The 24,885-nt window shown below is 41.4% G+C and overlaps 1 protein-coding gene across 2 annotated transcripts in view; it reads left to right on the forward strand.

Moving 5' to 3' along the window:
• SLCO1A2 (solute carrier organic anion transporter family member 1A2) overlaps positions 1-23,690 on the forward strand; it is a 50,224-nt gene extending 26,534 nt beyond the window's left edge. For both annotated transcript variants that reach the window (XM_089526680.1, XM_089526679.1), the window contains exons 4-15: positions 800-932; positions 2,331-2,437; positions 5,326-5,472; positions 8,707-8,805; positions 10,804-11,037; positions 11,453-11,617; positions 12,574-12,769; positions 14,695-14,860; positions 15,425-15,609; positions 18,058-18,122; positions 22,627-22,744; positions 23,439-23,690. In XM_089526680.1, coding sequence (XP_089382806.1) covers positions 800-932; positions 2,331-2,437; positions 5,326-5,472; positions 8,707-8,805; positions 10,804-11,037; positions 11,453-11,617; positions 12,574-12,769; positions 14,695-14,860; positions 15,425-15,609; positions 18,058-18,122; positions 22,627-22,744; positions 23,439-23,667 — 1,844 coding nt within the window. In that variant the 3' untranslated portion in view covers positions 23,668-23,690. The remainder of the gene's footprint in view (positions 1-799; positions 933-2,330; positions 2,438-5,325; positions 5,473-8,706; positions 8,806-10,803; positions 11,038-11,452; positions 11,618-12,573; positions 12,770-14,694; positions 14,861-15,424; positions 15,610-18,057; positions 18,123-22,626; positions 22,745-23,438) is intronic.
• Positions 23,691-24,885: the final 1,195 nt, after the last annotated feature.

Consider the following 24,885-nt stretch of genomic DNA (forward strand, 5'->3'; position numbering starts at 1 on the left):
AGATGCAGAACCCAAAATACTACTTTAGGCTAACAGATGGGTACAGATTATTAAAAAGAAAAAATATAGTGAATGAAAAATCAGGATTTTTTTAAATTGTATGTTTAACTGTGATATGAGCAAGGTAAAGCAAACCCAGGTAACATTTCTGGAGTCCTGTGCTCAGTATTGCAGTGGTCACACTATACCCCAACTTCGCAAAACAGATAGTGGGTATTATCTTTTCTTCATTGTCAGTTCCTGGAAAGACCACCAGGCCTTTGTTACCTTGCAAGATAGCACAACCCCCTCCCGAGCCACCCTCCACCTTTCTTTGAGTAACACTCCATTGATAGCTTTAGATTGGATCATAAGGTCATGAGCTGTGAAGGAATTTAAAGATCCAAACCAGCATTCACATCTATGGAATAGGACTGGGGGCTGTAGTTGGGAAGGACTGTGAGGAATAACCACAATCTCCATTCACTTTGTCTGCATTCATTGGCCTCCATCCAGTTGCTAGTTCTGACTAGAACAGATCCATTGAGTCAACTGCTGAATGTTAAGTCAACACTTCTATAAATCCCACTGGCTTTGTGAATCTCACTGTCCTTCAACTGAGATTAGCAGTTGGATATAGGTCAATGAGACTGTCGAGCCAGCCAGAGAATTCAAGATGATTCCAGCAGGGAGTTGGTCTAGATGACCATCAGAGACCCTTCCAGTGCTGTGACTCTAATGTCACATCTATCCTAAAATCCATGAGACCTCAAGTTGCTTAATGTCGGCGGATCACACATGGTGCTCTTTCTTTCTGCAGGTGACTTCCTTGTGATAGGCTTTGTGAGTTACTTGGGAGCCAAACTTCACCGACCACGTACAATTGCACTTGGCTGTGCACTTATGGGCTTGGGGTGTTTCTTGATAGGGCTGCCTCATTTTCTGATGGGAAGGTAAGTCCCACTATTCATGGCAGGAGGAATACAGTGGGCCCTTGTTATCCACTGGGGTTTGGTTCCAGGACCCCCGTAGATAACAAAATCCATGGATGCTCAAGTCCCATTAAATACAGTGGCATAGCAAAATGATGTCCCTTGTATGAAATGGCAAAATCAAGGTTTGCTATTTGGAATTTATACTTTTATGGAATATTTTCAAGCCGTGGATGCTTAAATCCATCAATTAAAAAATGTGGATAAGAGGGGCTGACTGCATGTCCTTCTGTTGGAATTTTGATCTCCTTCTACCCCAGTTACATAAGACTGAATTTGTGCATGCTGACCAGTACTTACCAGTCACCTCAAATACATTTCAAAATAACATAGGGGGCAATGAAGGGGGAAAATGAAGAAGCAATGGGCAACCTCTGCTGAACTGAGGTTTGTCTAATAAATTGACAGATGTCTTTACATACCATCTTGGATAAGTAATTAATGTTCTTCTTTAAGGAAGCAATCAGTAATTGATGCAATTTCTCTTCAAGACAGTCTTCACAAACTGGATAATACTGTTTCAGGATTTATTCTGCACAAAATTCAGATCTGGTTGTGTGTGTGCGTGCGTGTGTGCGCTAAAACAATATTTCTGTGCAGAACAGAATATTTTCTATGCAAAGCAACCACATGCGAATTTTGCATAGAATAAACCCCGAACTGCAAAGATTATCATCAATCCACAGTTCTTCTCATTAGGGATTCGCAGCACTTCAGAAACACATTTTTAAACATCTTTCAAATATTTTTGAATATTTTTCCATCCCTACTTGGAATATCTGATCTCTAATTTTGGAAGCTAAGGTAAGACTAGGAAAGATTATCTGAAACCCTGGAGGACTACTGCCAGTGAAAATTTGATGATACTGGGCTAGATGAACTAGCACTCTGACTCAGTATAAGGCAGCTTCCTATGTGTTTTCATAGATACATAGGTGTGCTTGTACAATTAATTTGGATCTGGATATTAGGTTCATGGAATTTGTCTAGTGGAAGTTGACTTCCTGGTGACACACTGACTGTGTTAGTGCTCCAGACCCCTAACAATGTTGTTCAGAGGTCAGGGTAACCCTCCTGAAGGAATGAGGAGCCCTGGGGGCACAGTGGTTAAATGCTGGTACTGCAGCCACAACGTTGTGAGTTCAGTCTCAGGGCTCCAAGGTTGACTCAGCCTTCCATCCTTGGATAGGTCAGTAAAATGAGTTTCCAGCTTGTTGGGGGCAATTGACTTACAGATTGTAAACTGCTTAGCGAGTGCTAAGTTCATTATTAAATGGTATAGAAATGTAAATGCTCTTGCTCTTGTTATTGCTATGATCTGTCATGTTGAGGAAAAGAAGTATTATTTTAATTCAACAGGTATCAATATGAAAAAACTGTTTCTCTGTCTGAAAATTCTTCAAGCATGGCCGTTTGCATTACAAATCAAAGCCAGTTTTCTCTTCCTACTGAGCAACCTACAGAAGGTGAGGTTTCCCCCTTTGAATCCAGAATTTATTGTCTTTTTTCCATTTGTTTACAACCCATTTGGATTATTGTAACACACTCTGCATGGGGCTGCCTTTGGAAACTGTTTGGAAAGTTCAGCAAGTCCACAATGTTGCAGCTAGCTGCTGACTGAGGCTGGTTACAGGGATCGTATAACTCCACCATGCCTTTGTTCAATCCTATTTTAATGCTGCTCAACTTGACAGTGATTATAATATCCTGTGGTGATGAATTCCATCATTTAACTATCTGCAGTATGAAGAAATAGTTTTTGTTTGTCCTATATCTTCTACCATTCACATGAAGGATCACCCACCCACACAAAGTGGCTTACTTAAACAGTGGGACATTTTGCCACAAGATATCTGGCAACTTGGATGGTACAACCTAGTTCCATTTCATATACAGCAACCAAACTGGCTTGGAGTTCACTCTTGCTTCAACACTGATGGTGGGACCCAAGGGATGTAATGATTCGAAATTTCTCCTTGAAGGGAGCAAAGAGCAATTTTATTCATTTTCTTCTGGCTGTGAGAAAGTCTTTGAAAATCATGCAGTTTTGGAAGTCTATCTTCAATTTGGGAATTATCCTGTTAAAAATGCCGTTGCTGTTGTTTTGTGCAGAAAACCATTTTTGGGGCAGGAAAATAATATATCTATGCAGAAAATGATGTTTTCTGCACAAAACAAACCCATGCACATTTTGTGCAGGATAAATCCTGTATTGCACAGCTTCTTGTCAGTCCAGTTTGTCAGTTTCTTAAAAGTTGGGGGGAAATTTTTCAACCATTTTGCAAATATTTTCAAATATTCTGTTTATTCCTATTGGGAAATCTTTGCTATGATGCCTGAGAACAGGAGGCTAGCTTTGGTGTGTGTGTGAGTGGAGTTTATCAAACGAGAGGAATTTCTCTTAAATTTGAATGAAAAGAAAGTGGGGCCAAAACACATTCACTTAAAGTCGTTAGTTTCACGTAATTACACGAATATACATTGCATTCAAACTGGCTCCCCATTGCCCGAAAATAGCATGCCATTGCCCGAATTTGCGTGTGGCAGTCTATCACGCAATAACGAGAATCCACATGATTGTGTTCAGACTGACTTCCCATTGCCCAAATTTGTGTGTAGTGGGTTATCACGCAATAATGTTAAACCCCATGATTGCGTACAGATTGCCATCGTATTATACAGTTATCCCTCCATATTAGCTAGGGTTAGGGGAACAAGACCCCCGTGAATATGGAAAAACCGCAAATAACAAAAACATTATTTTTACCTGAGAGGATACCTCTCTAGGAATCTCTAGGTCCTCCAGTGCAACTCTGTGGTCAATGTCCAACATACACTGACCATAGAATGGCACTGGAGTAGCTACAAATCGTCTTTCAGTGCAACTTTTAGTTAAAGTTGACCACAAAGTTTCACTGGAGGACCTAGACAGTCCTAGAGAGAACATATTAATGACATTTGTAAATAATCAAATCCGGAAATATCAAATCCGCAAATATGGAGGGATGACTGTACTTCCAATCCCCCTTGTCTGATAAACTCCTGTGTGTGTTGCATGTTACTGTGTGTATGTGTGTGAGAGAGAGACTGCTTGCTGCTCACTGAAACATCTTCAGTGGAATACAACACATTCAGTCCTGCAGAAGTGGCACCAGCATGCACAATGCAAACAGAGCAATGCATGAATGTGCACATGAATGTGGTATGTGCCTAAGTGAATGCTAGACCTCTTACTTGTTCTGTTGGGGCCTTTTTTCAGGCATTTATGTGGCTAGGTTCATAGTAAATTACTGATATATAAGGAGCACTGAAATATTTCCAAACCTATGGATGTTTGTCTTTCTGTAAATAATAATAATAATAATAATAATAATAATAATAATAATAATAATAAAACTTTAATTTATATCCCACTTTTTGTTTCCACAATCAAAGCGGTGTACAAACTTTTTTTTTAAAAAAAAAATACAATGGCGGGTTATAGACTGCCCATTTGGGGCGGTCTGGACCCGCCCCTTTCCCTGGAGTATCGGGGCTTCAGTGGCTACACTGGCAGCCGCTGAGGCCCTGATCCGCCGCTTTTCGGGCTGCGGGGAAGCAGCAAAACGCCGCTTCCCCGCAGCCTGAAAAGGGATGTCCTTGGGGCTTCAAGCCCCAAGGACACCCCGCGGCGGCGGGGAGGGGGAGAAAGAGGCCGCTTGGCTCCTTTCTCTCTTGCTTCGCTGGGCGCAGCTGTCTGAAGGCTGCGCCCAGCGAAGCAAAGCGGCACCGCGGACCAGGAAGGAGCTCCGAAACGGAGCTCCTTCCTGGTCCGCGGAAAGGGTGCCCTAGGCGCCCTGCCGCAGATTGAGGATGTCACATCCGTGCCACTCTGTCTAGAGGCGGCGCAGCCGTGACGTCCTCACGGCGGCGGCCATATGGAAGGGCCGCTGCCGTTTAGTGCGTGATGGGCACGCACTAGGGTTAGGGCGGTGCGGAAGCACCGCCCTTTTGTAACCCTAGCGCGTGCTCGTCACGCACTAAACTGCCGGTTTGTAACCGGCCAATATATACAATTCCACCCTTAAAAAAGGATTAAACAACTCCATTCATTAAAATTACAGACGATAAAAATCTAAAAACAATACTACAATAATAAAATAACGGTGGGTAGAGTCTTCACTTGTATATGACTGTGAGGGGAGCATTACATGGCTGGGATCTATTCCGGGAAGGCCTGGTGGAAGAGATATGTCTTGACAGCTTTCTTGAAGCTCTCAAGGTTGGCAATTTGACAGATTTCATCTGGCAGGCCATTCCATAAAGTGAGAGCGATCGCGGAAAAAGTCCTTCTGCTTGTTTCCTTCCTTTCCAGAATGTGAAAAACAGATTAGATCTTCAATGTGGGTGTTTGTCCTGGTGGGAAACATCATCAGAGGAATTGGTGAAACTCCCATCGCACCTTTAGGCATTTCATACGTGGAAGATTTTGCAAGGACAGAAAATTCACCTTTCTACATTGGTAAGACTTGCCAATAATAGCCCTGCTTTGTACTGAAGTATTTTTAAAGGTTCTATAAACATTTGTAATGCATTCCCACATATGCTTTTTGTGTCTTTGTTGTTGTGTGCCTTCAAATTGTTTCCAGCTTATAACAGCCCTAAGACAGTCATACCATGGGATTTTCTTGGCAAGATTTGTTCAGAGGGTGTTTGCCATTGTCTTCCCCTGAGCCTGAGAGCATGTAACTTGCCCAAGGTTGACATAAATAATGATGCTCTTCTCCAGAGTCATAGTCCAATGCTCAAGCAGCTACACTATACTGGTTCTAATATATTCAGCAGTAAATGTCACTGTATTCAATGTACTGTATTCCCAGGGAGGACTACACAGGACTGCAATCTTGTATTTCTTTCCTTTCCATCCCATGATTCCCCCCAACAGTCTTATGCTCACCACTTACTAGTGAGCATTTAGTGTCTCTATTCTGCATCCTGTGTTTTTCCCCTGAAACTTGATTCATACACTTATTTATTCTATTTTGGTTCTCCCTTTCACCCACACATGGAAGTCTGGAGTTGACTTACAATAAAACAATAGAAATATATAAAATGAATCTGACAAAAAAACAAAAATAGAACACAAATTTATAAGCTACTGTTAAAAGTTAAAATACAGTATCCATATTTTAAAATTTCTTTCCTCACCAAACAAAAATGAATAGAAGAATAAGAACTGAAAAAAGGCTTATCTGCACTACACATAAAGCAGCTTGATACTACCATGCCTCCTTCTTATGACTTTCTGGGATTTGAAGTTCGATAAAGGCTTTAAAATTGTTGGTATAAAGGACACTAAAACTCTCTTAGCACAGAATTCTAAGAATTCTACAAAACTACATATTCCAAGTTTTAATAGAAAGGTTAAAGTATAATGCAGATACATCCAAAGAAAATAGAAGAAGAACCAATCTAACCGTTCTAGTTAGGAATTTCAAGAGGCTAGCAGCAATTTCAAGAGGGTAGGCTTTCCAGGAGAAGGAAGGGAGGAAGAAAGGAAGGAGATAGACAGCTGAAAAAGCAAAATGGTTCTTGATGTATACTTATTCTTTTTATCTTAGGAAGCTGTGTAGGTATTGTTATGCTTATTGTAACAAAATCTTGGGGCTATTATTTTCCAGTCTAGCTGAATCAGACAGCCATTCCATTCTTTCACTATATATTTTTCCATTTTATCCACAATAGTCAGTACTCCATGCTCACTGACCATGCTCAGTCTTCACTGAACATTTTAAGGAGTTCCTGCTGCTTAAGCATCCCCCCACAAAGTTTTTGTCCTTTTAGAGTTTCTTGAAGCCTAATGCTACCTCCCTTTTGCTCATTGGCTTCCGTACTTCCTCTTGTTATTTCGGATAGGGAGGAATTGCATCCAGAAAATGAGTTCATATACAACATATACCTATGGGGAAGATGTGGTGTATTGATGGCTTGGGACAGATGGTCCTAAAGTGGTGTACTGCTGCCAATTCTAGGGTTAGGGACCACGCACCAACCGCATGGTCCTTAACCCTAGCACGGCACGGCAGCGGCCTAATGGCACCGTCCCGTCCATACATGTGCTACCATAATAATAATAATAATAATAATAATAATAGGTTTTATTTATATACCGCCCAATCACTGGGAATCTGAGCGGTTTACAATAGAGGGGATAACAGACAGTTCCCTGCCCACAGGCTTACAATCTAAAAGACACGACACAAAAGGAGAAGGGAATGGTGAGGGGGGAGGGAATCAGGTCCAGCATTCTTCTCTCCCTCTGAGGCCTGGACCAAGGCAGATGGACCGGAGGGAGGGCTCTTCTTCTTCAGGCTAGCCCCTGATGGTACTGGGCCAGCCTTCTCTCTCCCTCAGAGGCCGAACGATGACAGTTGGGGAGGGAGGAGCCTCTTTCTTCAGGCTAGCCCCCGATGGTACTGGGCCAGCCTTCTCTCTCCCTCAGAGGCTGGATGATGACAGTTGGGGAGGGAGGAGCCTCTCTCTTCAGGCTAGCCCCCGATGGTACTGGGCCAGCCTTCTCTCTCCCTCAGAGGCCGGACGATGACAGTTGGGGAGGGAGGAGCCTCTCTCTTCAGGCTAGCCCCCGATGGTACTGGGCCAGCCTTCTCTCTCCCTCAGAGGCCGGACGATGACAGTTGGGGAGGGAGGAGCCTCTCTCTTCAGGCTAGCCCCCGATGGTACTGGGCCAGCCCTCTCTCTCCCTCAGAGGCCGGACGATGACAGTTGGGGAGGGAGGAGCCTCTCTCTTCAGGCTAGCCCCCGATGGTACTGGGCCAGCCCTCTCTCTCCCTCAGAGGCCGGACGATGACAGTTGTAGAGGGAGGAGCCTCTCTCTTCAGGCTAGCCCCGATGGTACTGGGCCAGCCCTCTCTCTCCCTCAGAGGCTGGACGATGACAGTTGGGGAGGGAGGAGCCTCTCTCTTCAGGCTAGCCCCCGATGGTACTGGGCCAGCCTTCTCTCTCCCTCAGAGGCCATCTTGATGTAAGCGACGTGCAGCATATAGACGTTGCTGTGCATCACTTACACACTTGTGGCGTGCGCCTGGCAACCCCCCAAAAAAACAAAAACTGGTTTTGGAACACAGTGTTGGGTTCCAACTCCAAAAGCAATTAAACAAATTTTTATATAACATTCTTACAAAAACATGCAATAACTGCAACTGAGCAACAAAAGGCTATGACATATTTATAGGGTTTTAAAAGAACACTCTTCTCAGATATAAGGCTGCCCAGAGCAAGAGAGAACAGGTTGGATGAGCAAATGAAAACTGATAGAAATTTGTGAACAGTAGATATTTTCAAATCCATGCATCTGTCTCTCCCCCCCCCCCCCTTTTAAAGTTGTTCCATTCCCTCATTCCTGATAGTAATGTTGTAGGGTTTTGTTTTTTTTAAAAGGCAGAGTTTCTGTACTTCTACAAATTTTGGATGGCCTGAATCCTCTGTTACCTCCTTCTGAATGTGCTCCATACACTCTGAAAACTGAATTGGGATTATAATATAGGCTATGATTATTATTATGTGGGAAGCCAACCACAGCATTTCAGTATCAACGTAAGTCTGTCTTCCCATTATAAGGAAGGCCCTTGGGTGACTGAAGACAGCAAATGAAACAAATGTTTGGAAAGAAACAACATGAAATATGAAAATAACCAATGTCACATCTTTTTTTTTTAAATCTTTCCTTCTGTTTCAGGATGCCTACAGATAGCAACAGTGTTGGGCCCATTGTTAGGCTTAATGATTGGTTCCTATTGTGCCCAGTTGTATGTGGATGTTGGATTCATACATTCAGGTAATTCTGCTGTTATGATCAGCCACTAACAGTCACTATTTTGCACTCTGTTTTGCATTATGAGATGCAACAGTGGCTGGTGGGTTCCATGTCAGTAGGGTCGTGAATCTGCACTGGCTTTAGTTTAAACATAAATGGAAAGCTCATGGGCAAAGCCTTGAATTCCACAAGGAAAGAAAGGTGGGGTAGAAATGAACTGTATGACTATATAATATAACAATGTCACAAATGAAGGGAGCCTGTCATATTTCAGAAGGCTATAGCAAAACAACAACAACAGCTATATCAGAGCTTGAAGGGTTCATGGTTTTGGTCTACAACCTTCTCCAGAATCATTCAATCAGTAAAGGCAGTGGTTGATTGGTGTGGAGGTTTCTGTGAGCTGTAATACACAAACTAAACTTTTCAGATGTTGCTGTTGTTATTGTTGTGTGCCTTCAAGTCACGTCCGATTTATGGCTACCCTCAGGTGAACCTATCTTAGAGTTTTCTGAGGATTGAGAGTGTGCGATTTGCCATAGGTCACCCAATGTGGGTTTCCATGGCTGAATGGGAGTTCAAATCCTGGTTTCCAGAGTCATAGTCCAATGCTTAAACCATTACACCATACCGGCTCCTTTTCTGACTCTAGTGTTTATTTATTTAGAGTATTTATACCCTGCTCTTTAAACAAAAAGGCACTCAGGACATTTTACAAATAATTAATTTGATAGTTCTATACCCTAGGGTTTATAATATAAATAAAACATTACACTTAAGTAAAAAAGGGTTGGCACCGGAGGGGGGGGGATTAAATCTACCAGATGCTGGCTGGTCTTCTCCCCCTCAGTTGCCAGAGCAATGACAACTGGAACATGGACTTGATCCCCTTCCTCACCACCATTCCCGTTTCCTTTTGTATCATGTCTTTTTAGATTGTAAGCCTGAGGGCAGGGAACCATCTAATTAAAAATAATAATAATTGTAAGATGGGTGGGGTGGTAATAATAATAATAATAATGATAATGATAATAACGGAGAGAAGGCCTCTCACCAGCCACTGGGCCAAGGTACAATGGAGCTGTGTCTGGCTGCTCTTCCCTTCCCTTGAGGGCAGAGCAATGGCAGTTGAAATATGGAAGGAGGGACTCTCACTAGCTGTTGGGCCAAGAAAAGATGAAGCTGTGGCGTGGCTGCTCTTATTCTCCACATGAGGTCAGAGCAATGGCAATTGGAATATGGAAGGAAGGGGTCTCACCAGCCACTGGACCAAGACATTGTGCTGGGATTTAAGCTTTTGAGCTCTGTGTTTTACACAACACAAAGTGTGATGTTATCCTGTCCAATTCCACTCCCCTGAAAGCACTGGGCAGCACTCTTTCTTTTGCTTCCATTTGTTAGATTTTCACTATTTGACAGCGGGTGCTTCCAGGCAAAGCTGTTTTGTGAAGGAAATTGCCCTACTTCAGTGCATTTTTACAAGTACAAACAACCATTTATTCCATTTGTAATTCTCCCATGTTTTCCTACCCCTTTCCCCACCTTTTTAAACTACACAAACAAAGAAAACTATTCGGGAGGAAGGGAGGGGATAGCTGCTGCTTGGATACAGCCAGAGGTTATAGGGATTCCACTGTGCACTTTTCTTTTCCAGAATGCAATTTTTTTAAAAACAATGCAACATTTCCTCCATAATCAGCAAAGACAGTAGCATAATCAGAAGTCTAAATTCAGTTGCCACTCCCAGCTACCACAAGGTCCATCAACACTGTGGAAACAATGCAGTTTTACACCACTTTAACTGCCATAGTTCCATCCTACAGAATCCTGGGATTTGTAGTTTTATAAGGTCTTTAGCCTTCTTTTCTAAGAAGTGCTGGTGCCTCACAAATCTACATATTCCAGGATTCTATACAATGGAGCCATGGCAGTTAAAGTGATGCCAAAGTGCATTATTGCTACAGTATAGATGCACTCTTGGTTCCACTGATTAAACCCCATGTATTCATTTCTTTCCAGAGGATATAACATTAAGCCTCACTGATGCTCGTTGGGTTGGGGCCTGGTGGCTAGGAGTTCTGATTTGTGCTGCCGTGAACCTTCTAGTTGCTGTTCCCTTCTGCTTTATGCCCAAGAGTCTTCCAAAGGAAGGAGAAGAAGACTGCACTGATTCAACAGCCAAGGGCAACAAGGCATTTCTGCCGGCAGAAAATGAAGACCAGACCAAACTGACCATGCGTGAACTCACTAAAGGTGAGTAAAATCATTAAATATTGAGAAACACTTCTTAATGGTAATTGTTGATCATGAACCATGCTCCTTCTCAAGGTAGTGGCAGACATTTTTAAAACTTGAATTTAAGTAAGGCTAAGCTATTGCCTCCTGGGGATGTCATTGCTATCTTGAGTATGCATTGACCATGTAGTTAGACCAAGTGAATGGTGTTATGTTCTCCAGATAGGTATTTATCACTTCATTTTCTAGTTGCTCTAGTTGGCATGATGCTTATTAGTTCATGGCCAATGATAATGCTGAATGGGGGATTGTGAGAGCTGTACCTCCACTGAAACTTTTCCAAACTCCATCCATTTCATAGAGCCAGTCCCTACATCATCGCTAATAGGCTGTAAAATGGCAAAGGTTAATCATTCTGTTATTTGGTTTCCAGATTTCATCCCTTACCTGAAAAGCCTTGCTCACAACCGAGTTTACATCCTTTTTGTAATCATCACCGTGTTACAGTTTAATGCCTGGATTGGGTCAATCACCTTTATGCCAAAATATCTGGAACAGCAATATGGAATATCTGCCTCAGATGCTATTTTTTTCATAGGTAACACACACACAGTTTCTGAGCGTGTTTGTGAATGTGAACATGTATGAACTTATTATTATTATTATTATTATTATTATTAGTTGTTGTGTGCCTTCACATTGTTTCTGTCTTATAGCAACCCTAAGGTGAATCTATCACAGGGTTTTCCTGGTAATATTTGTTCAGATGAGGCTTACATTTGTCCTTCTTAGAGGCAGAGAGGGAATAACTTGCCCAAAATTACCCACATGGCTTTCCATGGCTCAGTGGGGAAAACAACTCTGGCCTCTCAGAGTCCTAGTCCAACATACAAATGACTACCACACCGCTTGTTCCTCATACCTATCTCAGTAGGCATATCACATATTTAAATAATGCAGGCAGCTTTGTTGATCCACATTATCTTCACATCAACAAACCAGTTCTAAAATTTTACACAAGAACTGTTCACTTGTGAAATGAAATAATATTTCCCATTCATGACAAAAGACTCCACAATACTTTGTATTACAGTGGGGATTGCTTACAACACTATTGTTTTTTTGTGGGAAAAACCCTCCCAGCAGCTACAGTGTAGATTGCAGAAAAATTCATAGGCAACAGGTGATGGCAAGAGAAATTATCTCTGCTAGTGAAAATATGCCAGTTAAAACCTTGCAAGCCTTGACTCCACTACATCACTGAGTATGTGGCTACAGTGAACTGCAAATTTGCTCTGAACAACAAAGTGCAAAAATCTTTCTTGATGCAACTTTGATAGCATTCAAGCATAAAATTTCACCAAACATAGACATCCCACCCCAAGGCTGTTCCAACAGACAGTACAGTTCTTTCTTAATATTATCGTAAGCAGCAGTTCTTTCCTCCCCTGGATTTTCAGTGCATGTTTTGTTAAATGCTTCTGAAGCTGTGAAGCAAAACTGTTGTCAGAAATTCTCTCTCTCTCTCCTTCTCCCTTTTGCTTTTCTCTCTAGGTGTTTATAATTTACCAATTATATGTGTGGGATATTTCCTTGGAGGCCTTATGATGAAGAAATACAAGATAAACACTTATAAAGCTGCCCATATAGGCTTTTGGACTTCAGTGGTAGAGTATCTCCTCTACTTCTCTGCTTTTTTCATGTTCTGCAGAAATGCTTCAGTTGCCGGCTTAACAATCTCCTATGGAGGGTATGTGTCTATGAATCTAATCCTTATTCCAGGTTAATAGTTGATTATCTTTCAATTTGCCTACATATATCTCCTCCAGTCTGGTTTCCACCTTCAAGTCAAAGGAGGAACATGGTTTTTCAGGCATTTAAAAAAGGGAAGACAGTCTATCCCTAATTCATTTGCTTTGATTTATTTTGTGTATAAATTTACATGACATGCATGGGGATGAACAATAAGTACACACACACACTCATTTAAAACAAGTGGAAAGCTGGCAAAGGAAGCAGAGCATCATGATTTATGGTGACCTTGGGCAAGTTAGATACACTCAGCCTCAGGAGAAGGCAATGGCAAACTTCCTCTGCACAAATTTTGCCATGCAAACCCCATGATAGGCTTACCATTAGTCAGAAATGACTTGAAGGCACACACCACCACCACCACCAACAACAACAATAAACAGAGGAAGCCTTTACATGAAGGACTATATTCTAACAGTTCTTCAAGCAGAAAAAAAGGAGGGGGGGGGCAAATCTTGACTTGAGGACATCATGAAGTCTCAGGTTCCTCAGACCTCTGCCCCCTCCCTTATTTGTTGATAGTATTTTTTTTTTAATGGCAGGATAATGTCCATGCTTTGGGAGCCATGGGTGACTTCCCCACATTTTGGGCCTCTCCGATTTGTTTTAGGTTCAGAAAAGAAATAAAAGAAGACAGAAAATGGAGAGCATCCAATAGAATCCACAGGAAAAACTGAAGACAAGTCTCAGAGTAGATCCTATTTTTATTGATTGATTTCTTTTTATTTACTGAATTTATATCCCAACTTTCTCCCCAAAATGGGACTCATTTTGGGAGAAAGACTGGATATCAGTGAAACAAACAAACAAACTAATAAATGTGTTTGAGAGATGGCTGCTTTATTGTACAGAAAGCCCAATATGTTTCAGCCTATATCTATTTTTAAGACCTTTTTCAGGGGCTATATAAAAACATAAAATAAATATAAATACAGAAGGGCAACACATAACCATAAAACATAATAATGCAACATAAGAAAATTCATTTTAATATTTGTACACTTCCTAGCTTTAGGGCCTGTATGTAGCAATTTGAAATTTGACACCAGAAATTGTTGGAAGAAAAAGAAGAAGTAGAAGTAGAAGTAGAAGAGACATGTGAACTAGGCTCAAGGTTTTTCCTTAGGCTGAGAGAATGCCTTGTTTCCAAACTAGAAGTGCTTTAGGTAAAAAAAGCTTCCTTGAGGCCTGAAACAGGTCAGAAAGGACTGCAAACATGATGTGGTTGTCCCTATGACCTCTAGGAAGTGTGGATGGGTTTTCCAATCAATTTTGAAAAAATAGAGTCAAAATCTTTCGGGAGGGACAGACATGGATGAAGATGTAGTATAGCAGGAAGTGCATACAGCCCTAGGACTTGGGATGTGTGCTCACCCTTGAAATTCAGTAATGTAAAATCACACACATAGCCAACGTACCATTTTCAGATGTGAGGAGGAGTTACTGGAAGGAAGGACCACTTTTGTGCTGGTGCTGAATTTGTGGAACTAGAGAATTTACAGACAAGAAGTCATGGGTTTGGGTTCTTTTTTTTGCCTTTACCTTAATTTTATTTTAACCATCCCCTTTTCTCACACATCCTCTTCATCTCATAAAATGACTTAGTCTGGGACATGCTGATTTATCAAAAATGTCTGAATCAGTTTCATAGATGAGCAAGGATTATGAACTCAGGCTTTTCTTGGTCCAAGTTTAACAATCTAACTACCATAGGAGTTTCTGACATTTGAATGCCAGGCAAAAGAGCTTTTCCCCTATTATTGGTGAAAGGTAGCCACTAAGCTCTCTAGTTTGAAGAAATGTGTCTTGAACTTATTTTCTTTTATTTCATGTTTCTTTCTCCTTTTTGGGAATCTCTTCCAGGATAGAACAACTCTCCTATGGAGAAACAAATCTGTACACTGACTGTAACCGTGACTGTGGATGCTCAACTAAGCAGTGGGATCCTGTTTGTGGAGACAATGGACTAAGCTATGTTTCAGCCTGTCTTGCTGGATGCAAAGCATCAAATGGAACTGGAAAAAATGCAGTAAGGCATACCTTTTGAGCTAATTAGCCTTGTTTCTCAAAGGAAGGGCCCATAGCTTTTAAACCTATCCCTCGGGGGGGGGGGGGGGAGATTTTGAATGAAAAGTGAAAATAGGAGAGAACTCAAAGAATTCTTATTCAGGATGGAAAGAACTTATTCGGGATGTGGCAGAAGCAAAAAATGCAGCTATAGTGTCATGGGCCCCATTGTGCAAAAGACACCATATATCATGTCAGAGACATAGCTACATCATTGTAAAGTTACCACTTTTCATACTGCACAACGAGAAAGTAAGCAGGCACACAATCAGTTACTCAAAGCCAGTATTCAATAGAAGAGTGGTGTAGCATAACCACTGTGTAACTACATGAGTGTCAGTCGATACTACAGAAGCATAATGTAGCATCTTGAACATGATAATCTTCCTCATTGGTATAATTAAGTGCAATGTAGTATAGTGTTCTTGAACAGATAACAACCTCACTGTTTCCATATAGACATAAGAACACCTACCTTCAATATGACTCTAAATGACTCCCAACATCATTTATTTATTTTTCACAGGTCCTTACAAACTGCTCCTGCATCTCAGCATCAGGATTTCAGTATGGAAATGGCTCAGCAGTTGCAGGCCAATGTGGCAGAGAGGGAAACTGTGGCACAATGCTACACTTCTATTTAATTTTATCTTTAGTGTGCTGCTTGATTTATTCCCTTGGAGCCATGCCAGGTTACATGGTCTTAATAAGGTACTTTATTATTCTTTCTGTGTGTGTTTGTATTCGAGTGGTTAGGACTTGCTAATATGGTTGGTTTTTCTGCTGTTAAATGTTATGTTTCTGGACAAATCTTATCAACCAAGAAATATGTTCCGTCTACTTTCTTTCTGTTTTTAGAAAATAAGCTATGTAGAAAAAAATGTACTGTCTTTAACAATGTAGAGCAAGAGGAGCAAAGCCCAACCCAGGCCTGGGGCTACTCGTTACTCTCCAGCCTGTTTTTGTAGCCCCCAGTCCCTCCAGTGTCCTTGTGCAACTCATGTTCTCACCCCAAAAGTGAATTGCCTTTCCTGGAAGCCTACTGCAGCAATATCTTCTTTTAAGCAGGTTGTAGCCTCTCCCTCCTGTTCTATTTAACACAAAAGAATGTTTCTGTCTGTCACCCCTCACTGTTTTGGCAGACTGTGAAGCCCCTCGAAGGTTTCAAGGGCATAAAATTATCCTTTGGACTTGGCACAGTTGTCCATCCCAGTATCATGCATTGATGATGATGGTGGTGGTGGTGGAGGTGAGGTTTATTTATACAGTCGGGCCTCCACCTTTTTGGCTTTCACTCCTGTGGATCTGGTTATTCACAGATTTAGTCAGTCAATCAGTCAGTTTAGTCAGATTTAGTTAACATGTTCTCTCTAGGAATCTCTAGTTCCTCAGCATGACATTATGGTCAACTTTCACTAAAAGTTGCACTGGAAAACCTAGGTATTCCCTAGAGAGATCACTTCTCTAGCCATTTGTAGGTCCTCCAGCACAATTCAACTTCTGGTAGATGTTAATCATACAGTTACCCTGGAGGACCTAGGTCCAAAACAAACTGCAGAAACAATCCAGTTTGAGACCGCTTTAACCACCCTGGCTAAACATTAGGGAATTCTGGGAACTATAGTTTTATGAAATATTTAGCCGCCTTTGTCAGAGAGCTCTGATGCCACAACTGCTGGGAGCTACCAATGTGTTGGCTGCTCCTGATTTACAAGTCCATTATTGCTGACCTGGAAAGATAAATGCAGAAAGGAAAGCCAGGTGAACTACGGTTGAACACAAGTGACACAAATTGAAAATAGACTGAGTCAACCTTTCTTAATAAGGGATCTATTTTCTGAATTTGGAGTATAAACATTTTCCCAAAGGCATATTGCAAGGTGGGGGTGGGGGTGGGGGGCTCCACAGAAGCAGATACAGCCTGAAAGGATTCCCACCTGGCCTACCCCGACTAATCACAATGAACACTATGGTGAAAGCAGAATGGCTGATGAGAGTTCTGGTTTTGAAACCTTGGAATAGACTCTCCAGTGCTTATAAATCTAATGTTACATGTTGATTTTATCAGTGCAGGCTCTGTCAAGCTTCATTAAAGTAGGTCAGGAATGTGCTAAACTGAGTGTTAGCTGGTGGAATGAGTTCCAGTCATGTACATATACACATACACCTGCATATTTTCTTCCCTTCCACATAGTCATATTGACCGCCTCTAAAATTCACTGTTGTTTCTCTCCATCTAATGGTATTGGGATAGCTTTGGCCTCTCCTATTGCCAAATACCTCGAGATTGCTGCTTTTCAGCCACTAATAGTGACAATAAAATAGCAGTTTTAGAAACTGTGAAACTGTGCTGCCTCCTGTTCATAGCCACCTTGACTATCCACCAGTGACAGCTTGAAGGGAAGGACCTGGGTGAGGTCCCACTGCCTTTGGCTCTTGCACAGAATGGGCATGGGCTATACAAAGCTGAAGGCTGCAAGTTGTCCACCTCTGGTATAGCTGCATGGAGCAGACATTTGAAAATGGTGTTGAGATTTGCTGTGGCCTCAGGATCAGGATCAATTTGTACTTAAATTGCTTTAGGTTTACATGTAAGAATGCTATGTGCACACAACCAGCAGGGCTATTTCATGCAACCTTATAACTCCCTTTCCACACACACCCCCAGTTGTTCATGTGTGTGTGTCAGTTCACATATGAACTGGCCTAAACACCATCATATAGACTGAGTGCAGTAGTATCCACTGAGTGTCCACCCACTGGTGATGTAGTGTGTCTCCCAATCCATCCATCCATCCATCCATTCATTATAATCCTTCTAACCCAACCTGTATCCAAGCATATCAGAGTGGCATACCATGAAATCCATTTAAATAGTTTGACAATAAATTAAGACAATAAGAATGATTTAAATAGACTGAAGGCATATGAAAAAATTTGCCAAGTTAAAACAGGGCTGCTTAAAACCAGAAACAACTATTTATGACAGTTTAAAACCATGCACGTTGTTCATGAAATCTTATCGAGTTAAAGGAAACAGAACATAATTGAGCATGAGAGTAACTTGCCTTAACTGGGAGTGCCCTGATGTGCAAATATCTCACTTATTATAACACCTTGTATAGTGCTTTATTGTAAAATGCTCTTGTCATCACCCAGGTCCCTAAAGCCAGAGATGAAGTCATTTGGTGTGGGTCTCCATTCCCTGGCAGAAAGAACTTTTGGTAAGGCAAGTTTGTTACTTTATATTCCTATCTAGGGATAGAAGGTAAATGATGGAGTCTCCTTCTTGGAGAAAGGTTGGATGCCCACCTGCCAGGGGGACTTAAATTATGTATTCTGGCATGGCAGGGTGTTGGACTTAGATGACCCTTATGGTTGCTTCTAGATCTGTGATTCTGTGAACTTGTCCACTGAAGTGAAATTTACATGACAATGTGCAGGCAAGTTTTACTTCACATGATCGGATGAGAACTTGGAAAACTTACCACTGGGGATGAAAATTCTCATTGTTGCCCAGACAGATCCAAAAAGTAGCTTTCCCAAGCATTTTGTATGAAGCTACTGGGCTAGTGCTTAAATTATGGAGGGAAAGTAGAGGGGGCTCTATAATATGATTCCATAGAGTGGCACTTTGACTCACTCTGATTTATCTCCGAGCCCCTGGTCATGCTTCCTAGGGATTCTGGGGATTATTGTAAAACAAAACAAAACAAAACAAAACAAAAAGACTTTCCCAGTCTCTGTAGGAAGGCTGTATTTGCAAGGATACCTCCAGGTGATTGTGAACCCTGCAGTATGAGGACTTGAACCCAACTTTGCCAAATGTGCAGGCCTGAGATGCAGGGTGCAGGGAGATAGCTCTGTGGTTGTTTGCAATATTTGGCCCACTCCCTGTAAACCATGCATTAGTCTTTCACACGAAGAACATGCAAATAGAAATCAGTGTGTGTGTGTGTGTGCGTGTGTGTGTGTGTGTGTATGAATGATTGGGTTGCATTCCCTCAGCCATCTTATTGTAGGGCTGCCAGAGTGAAAAACTAAACAGCTTTTATACCTTTAACGGCTGTGCAAAAGTGGTGGTGGTGGTGGTGGGGTTCAGCAGGTTTTGCTCTTTACTTGGTTGTGTGATACCTGCTAAATTCCCTCTTCTATACAACCATTAAAAGTACACAAATCCTGTACAGTTTTCAGAATGGCAACCTGGGTGCTGGGTGGAAGCTAGAGCTGAAATGAAAGTGGTTAAATGCCTGTATTGCAGCCACTCACTCAAAACCATAAGGTTGTGAGTTCAGTACCAATGAAAGGGCTTCAAGCTTGACTCAGGCTTGCATCCTTCCGAGGTCACGAAAATGAGTACCCAGCTTGTTGGGGGCAATTAGCTTACAGTTGTAAACCGCTTAAACACTGTTAGTTCAGTATGAAGGGGTATATAAATGAAAGTGTTTTGAAACGGGCCCCTTCTCCTTTCTTTACTTCCTTGTGCCAGTCTTCCTCTCTGCCACCCCTTATCTTTCTCTTTCTCTGCCACATCTTTTTCTGTCTTTTCCTCTCTTTGGCACCAGGCTTTCCTTGGTGCCCACTGGGTCATCCGGGAAAGAACAAGTCAGCCTTTCCAGAGACCTGAACTGAAAGGTTGAGAACCACCTCTTGCTGAAAGAGCACAGATTGGCCACTCCTTTTTAAAACCAAGTTGACAAACATGGCTTTAAAAAGCACCTGCTTGGTGGCTGCTCCTAGCCCTTGCAACCATCTAACAAACCTGATCTGAGGTCATTATGGGATCAAGCTGTTTCATGTGACACTGTTTGCATAAATGAAGCACTACTATTTTAATATAAACATTGTAGAGAGCAGTTATCTGGCCTACAGTCATGTCCTTGTCTAATCTAAATCCACCCACACCTCCTCCACTTTTTCTGTTGCTGTTGTTGTTGTGTGCCTACAAGTCATTTTCAACTTATGGTGACCCTATGGTGAATCTATCATAGGACTTTTGTTTGTGGCAAGTTTCTTCATAGGGGGGTTGCTGTTGCTATCCTCTGAGGTTGAGAGAGTGTGAGTTGCCTCCACTTCTCAACCACTGCTGGCCTTATCTCTGAGGTCTGCAAATACTGTGGGATCATCTATATTGGCCAGAATATTTCAGGTTGCTCCCAGAATATTTTGGCCCCAGAGCTGCCCTACATCCTTCCTGTTACCTCTGCACTCTGTAGTGATGTGTGGTGGCTGTCTACACATGCATCCCTCTGTGTCACAATCACTGGCACAAGTTATTCCCTCTGAGGTCAGAAATGAGGTGTCCAGCTTCAATCACATAACTTGGCACATTGTTGTGACCTTGTGGGGGAGAATGACTTGTGGCAGTGGAGGTTGCAGCAGGTAACAAAGCATGGATGCATGTGTAAACAGCTGCCTGGTGTCACTACAGAGTGCTCTGGATTTTGCAGGGCAAATGTAAGCTATTTTAAGCCAATTTAAGAGAGGGAAAGGGTGGATTTGTCACATAACTGGTCTTACACCATGAAGACAGCACTTGAATTGGGTTTTGCATTGTGAAGAATGGTCACTCTGAGGATGGGGGAAATCACTTCATTTGGTTCCTAAGCTGGGGCTGTCATACTTTGGCACATTATAAAAAGGCACAACTCATTAGAAAAGACAATAATGCTAAGAAAAGTAGAGGGTAGTAGAAAGAGAGGAAAACCACAGGCCAGATGGATGGACTCTATTAAGGAGGTCACAGGTATGAATTTGCAAGAACTAAGAAGAATAGTGGAAGACAGGAAATCTTGGAGATGTCTCGTCCACAAGGTTGCCATGAATTGAGATCAACTCGAGGGTGGTTAACAACAAGACATACCCTGTTATACAGGCAAATACATTTTCTTTTCTCACGTAGGCCTTTGCTGTGTATCCTGCTCTAATACTGAAGGAGAATCTAACCAGCTGGATTTGGGCATTGTCTTTATAGTGTTTTTAATTAATTCATGTTAATGTTATAAATAATAATAATAATAACTTTTATTTATATCCCACTTTTCTGTGACAGGACAATCATGTTAAGAAGATTCAGCTGTTATTGCCAGGATAATTCTTTATCCATTAACAAATTTAAGTCCAATGTAGTGGCATTTGATAAAAGACAGCAGAGACATAGATGGCAACTAGAGGGTGAAGCAATAGAACAAGTGAAGACTTTTTCGTACCTTGGTGTCTTATTTTCTGAGGATGGATCCTGGTTACGTCATCACCAAAGGGGTTCTCTTAGAGCAAAGGCACACATGAATCTTTTACTTAAACTCAAAGCACATAATTACCCCAGTTCCCTATCTCCAATAATTAAAGTATATAAAACTAAAGTGACTCGTATGCTCTTATACGCAGAAGAAGTTTGGGGTCTAAATCCCATCTCAGTTGTAGAACAAGCACAGTCTCAACATTTGAGAAGTATCTTGGGTGTAGACAAAAGAGCAGCAGCAGCAGTTAGAGCTGAATTAGAAATCCATTCAATCTACTTGCAAGCTAAAATAAGAGTGTTTAATTATTGCTGTAAAATCAACAAAATAGAGCCAGATAGACTTCCAAGATGGTGTCTCTTTGAACAGTTACAATCTCATATACAAGCAGTTTGGTCTATCCAATTAATAAACTATATAAGGAGCTGTGGTCTCTCTGTATGTTGCACACTCAGTGACCAAGCAAAAAAAGAATGCGAGACAAAGAATCCTGGATATTGAGGCCCAAAAAGATATAGCCACTCTTAGTAAGGTAGGCAATTTAAAATGGTTGAGCCAATATAAATGGATCTTTCAATTAGCAAACCACCTAAAAATTCAAATGCCAAAACACCTGAGGGAGGTATTTACCTGAGCTAGATTCAAGCAGCTTGATACCATGGTAAGGTTTGGGAGATTTAATGCCATTCCTTATAATGAGTGAACCTGTATTTGTGGAGATCACGAAGTTGAGGATATAGCTCACATATTATCTAAGTGCAAACTGTATCAGCATGAAAGAGACCTGTATCTCGGTCTATATATCCAACGAACTATGTACTGGGAAACCCATATTAGAACAGCATACTTTATGAGCAGTCAAGATTCAAAAATGTATTTCATTACAGTTCGGTATTTAAGCAAAGCAATACACCTGAGATCTAGATATGTATGGATGATTGGGGTAGACTGCAGGGGTGATGAAGGATTTTGATGTATGTTCATTGCATTACTGACTTTTGTATTGTTAATTTTTACTTATTAATTATCTTTCTTTTTAAACTTTTACATAGAGTCTTACAGAGTGATTTATTAGTTTTGTTGCATTCATTGTATTGTCTAATGTATTGTATCTACACATTTTTATTATATTTTTATTCTTATTTTTCTATATTTTACTCTCATGTTCTCTTATATAACTCTTATTTAGAGTTTTACACAGAGTTTTATATAGAATTTTATCAATACACGTTTTCTGTCGTGTATTGCAGGACTTTGAGATGGTTTATGGGCTAATCAATAAATATTGATTGATTGATGTTAATGTTATATTTTAACCAAGATTTTCTTTGCAATCTGTATGTCATATTTGAAAATAATAGAGGTTGCTTAAAAGGAGTTCAGAAGTTTTGGACTGATGGTCTCCAGCAGCAGAACGGATAAGTCAGTTATAAAACCACACGGAAATAACTACTGGTACTTTCTTGTCTCCTTGTTATATCCTGTATAGCTGGAATCCCATCACCTATTTATTTTGGAGCTATGATTGACAGCACATGTTTGAAATGGGGAACAAAGAAGTGTGGTGGCAGAGGTGCATGTCGGATGTATGATACTGACAAATACAGGTATTGTTATTTTTATATAAGGATGGATCTAGACCAAGGTGGGAAACTGTAGAAGGCTAGGGGGCTGTATTATTCCACCAAGAGACCTTAGAGATCCCCAAGGGATACCCCCTTGAATGATCAAAAACATTTGTGCTCCCAAATGTGCTCTATTCTGACACATCATGGGGGTAACAAATGTAGCAGTACATTCAATATCTTCTGACAAAGAACAAACAGAGGAGGGAGAGATCCTTAGTCCTTTCTCTACCCTTCCCTTTTCTGCTCCATATCAGGGCACTTTGATGGTAGTATGAAAAAGGACTGTACACATGTATTGATGTCTACATGCAGAGTTCATCCATGTAGGAATCTGCTGTTGTGATTGCCTTTTTTCTTTTTAAACTACAGCTCCCCAAATCTTTAGCCAGCCATGGGGAATGTGAGGTTTGCAGTCTAAAAAATAAATTAAACAAGTAATAATTTCCTGCTCTGATCAGGAACCACTGATAGTGGGCAACAGGGATAGTCCATGCAGCCATGCAAATCCCCTCACACTTGCTTTTAATATCCACTGATGTTACATGTAAATGCTGCTAAGTGTGGTAGTGTATATTAGAATAACAATAGGTTGCATCATGGACGCAATGGAGTCTGTGTTTTGCCTGCCAGATAACAGTAACAATATATTAAGGCAGTTTAAATTGTATTCCAGATGGCTCTACCTGGGTGTGCCAGCAATTCTTCGGGCAGTCTCCTACATCCCTTGTGTATTTGTACTCCTTATTTTAAGGAAGCAACAGAGGAACCAAACAAATGAGAACACAGAGACAGAAGCCAAAGAGGAGAATGGACCAGCTGAACTGAAAGACATGTCTGAAGTTCAAAACTGTATACATTTGCAACCTCCCCCAACTGGAGATCATGAAAGTGTGAACTTGTAAAAAAAAAAAAAAAAAAAGAGAGAGAGAGAGAGAGAGAGAGAGAGAGAACAGAAAGCTTGTACTCAGATGAACAAGGTGTAGGTCATTCAAACTCATGTGTCTGTGTGTCACTCTTGGCAGTCTTTCCAGAATACAAACACTTTGTACAGCTGGCAGTAACAGAGTACTAATGGTGACACTTCTCCATTGTGAAGATTGTAAAAAGAATGTGGGGGGGGGACCTTGTTTTCCTATATTATTATTATTTGGAAAACATTGACATTTTAGGAGAAATAGGAACAAAATGGGGGAAAATAGCACCCTTTACAGATTAAAAGTCCCTTTGGATGTTATCACACAGGAGGAATGTCTCTCAATTTTGAAAGAAAAGAAAGTGGGGACAATTTGGAAATGAACACAAGTACGTTGTTGGTTATCACACCACAGAAGAACACAGCTCCCATCCCAAAGCCAAAGTAGCGCAAATGCAAAATAAATTATCATATGAGTATGTACCCTTCAAATTAGCATCCCTGCACATGCACAGTGAGGGCAGAATCGGATTGTGACCTTTTTACACTTCTGGCGAGGCTTGCTTCCTGTTCCTGTGGTTTTGCCTTGTTTCATGTTATTTGTTCATTCATTACCCCTTATTTTGCGTTATTTAGGCAATTCACCAATTCAAAATTAGTCTAAAGCAGCCTTGTACTTGGTTTGAGCATTGGACTATGACTCTAGAAGGCAGGGACGGAATCCCACTGGGTGTCCTGGTGCAAGTCACACTCTCTCAGCATCTTCAGAAAATGGCAATGGCAAACTCCATCTGAATAAACCTGCCAAGAAAACCCCGAAAGAGAGAGCCCTGGCCAATCCCTTCCCTCCAGTTGGAGAGGATGAATTTGCAAAGGGAAAGAGCTGGAGAGGGCTGAGAGAAGGAGGGAGGTAGTGTGTGTGTCTGTGAGGAGGGCTGCTTCATCCCTGAAACAGCTCCAGAACTCCAAGAGGAACTTTGTGAGGCTGAGAGAAAAGCCCCACACATCTGGAGGAAAGGCAGACTTTGGTGCTGGTCTTTTAATTTTTGTGGGCATTCCCCCCGCTCTGGGCACCACAATCACCTTCACTTTTCTGTCTATCCTGGACTGTGGCCAGCACACACAGACACACACCGATAAGGAAGGTAATTAACTATGGAGCTGGAAGTAGTTCACAAACCTTGCAGGGAGAAAGAGAGAAAGCAAA

Source organism: Sceloporus occidentalis, unplaced genomic scaffold, assembly GCF_023333645.1.
Source record: "Sceloporus occidentalis isolate IW3139 unplaced genomic scaffold, rSceOcc1.0.p SCAF_5, whole genome shotgun sequence".
In the NCBI taxonomy this organism is placed as follows: domain Eukaryota; kingdom Metazoa; phylum Chordata; class Lepidosauria; order Squamata; family Phrynosomatidae; genus Sceloporus; species Sceloporus occidentalis.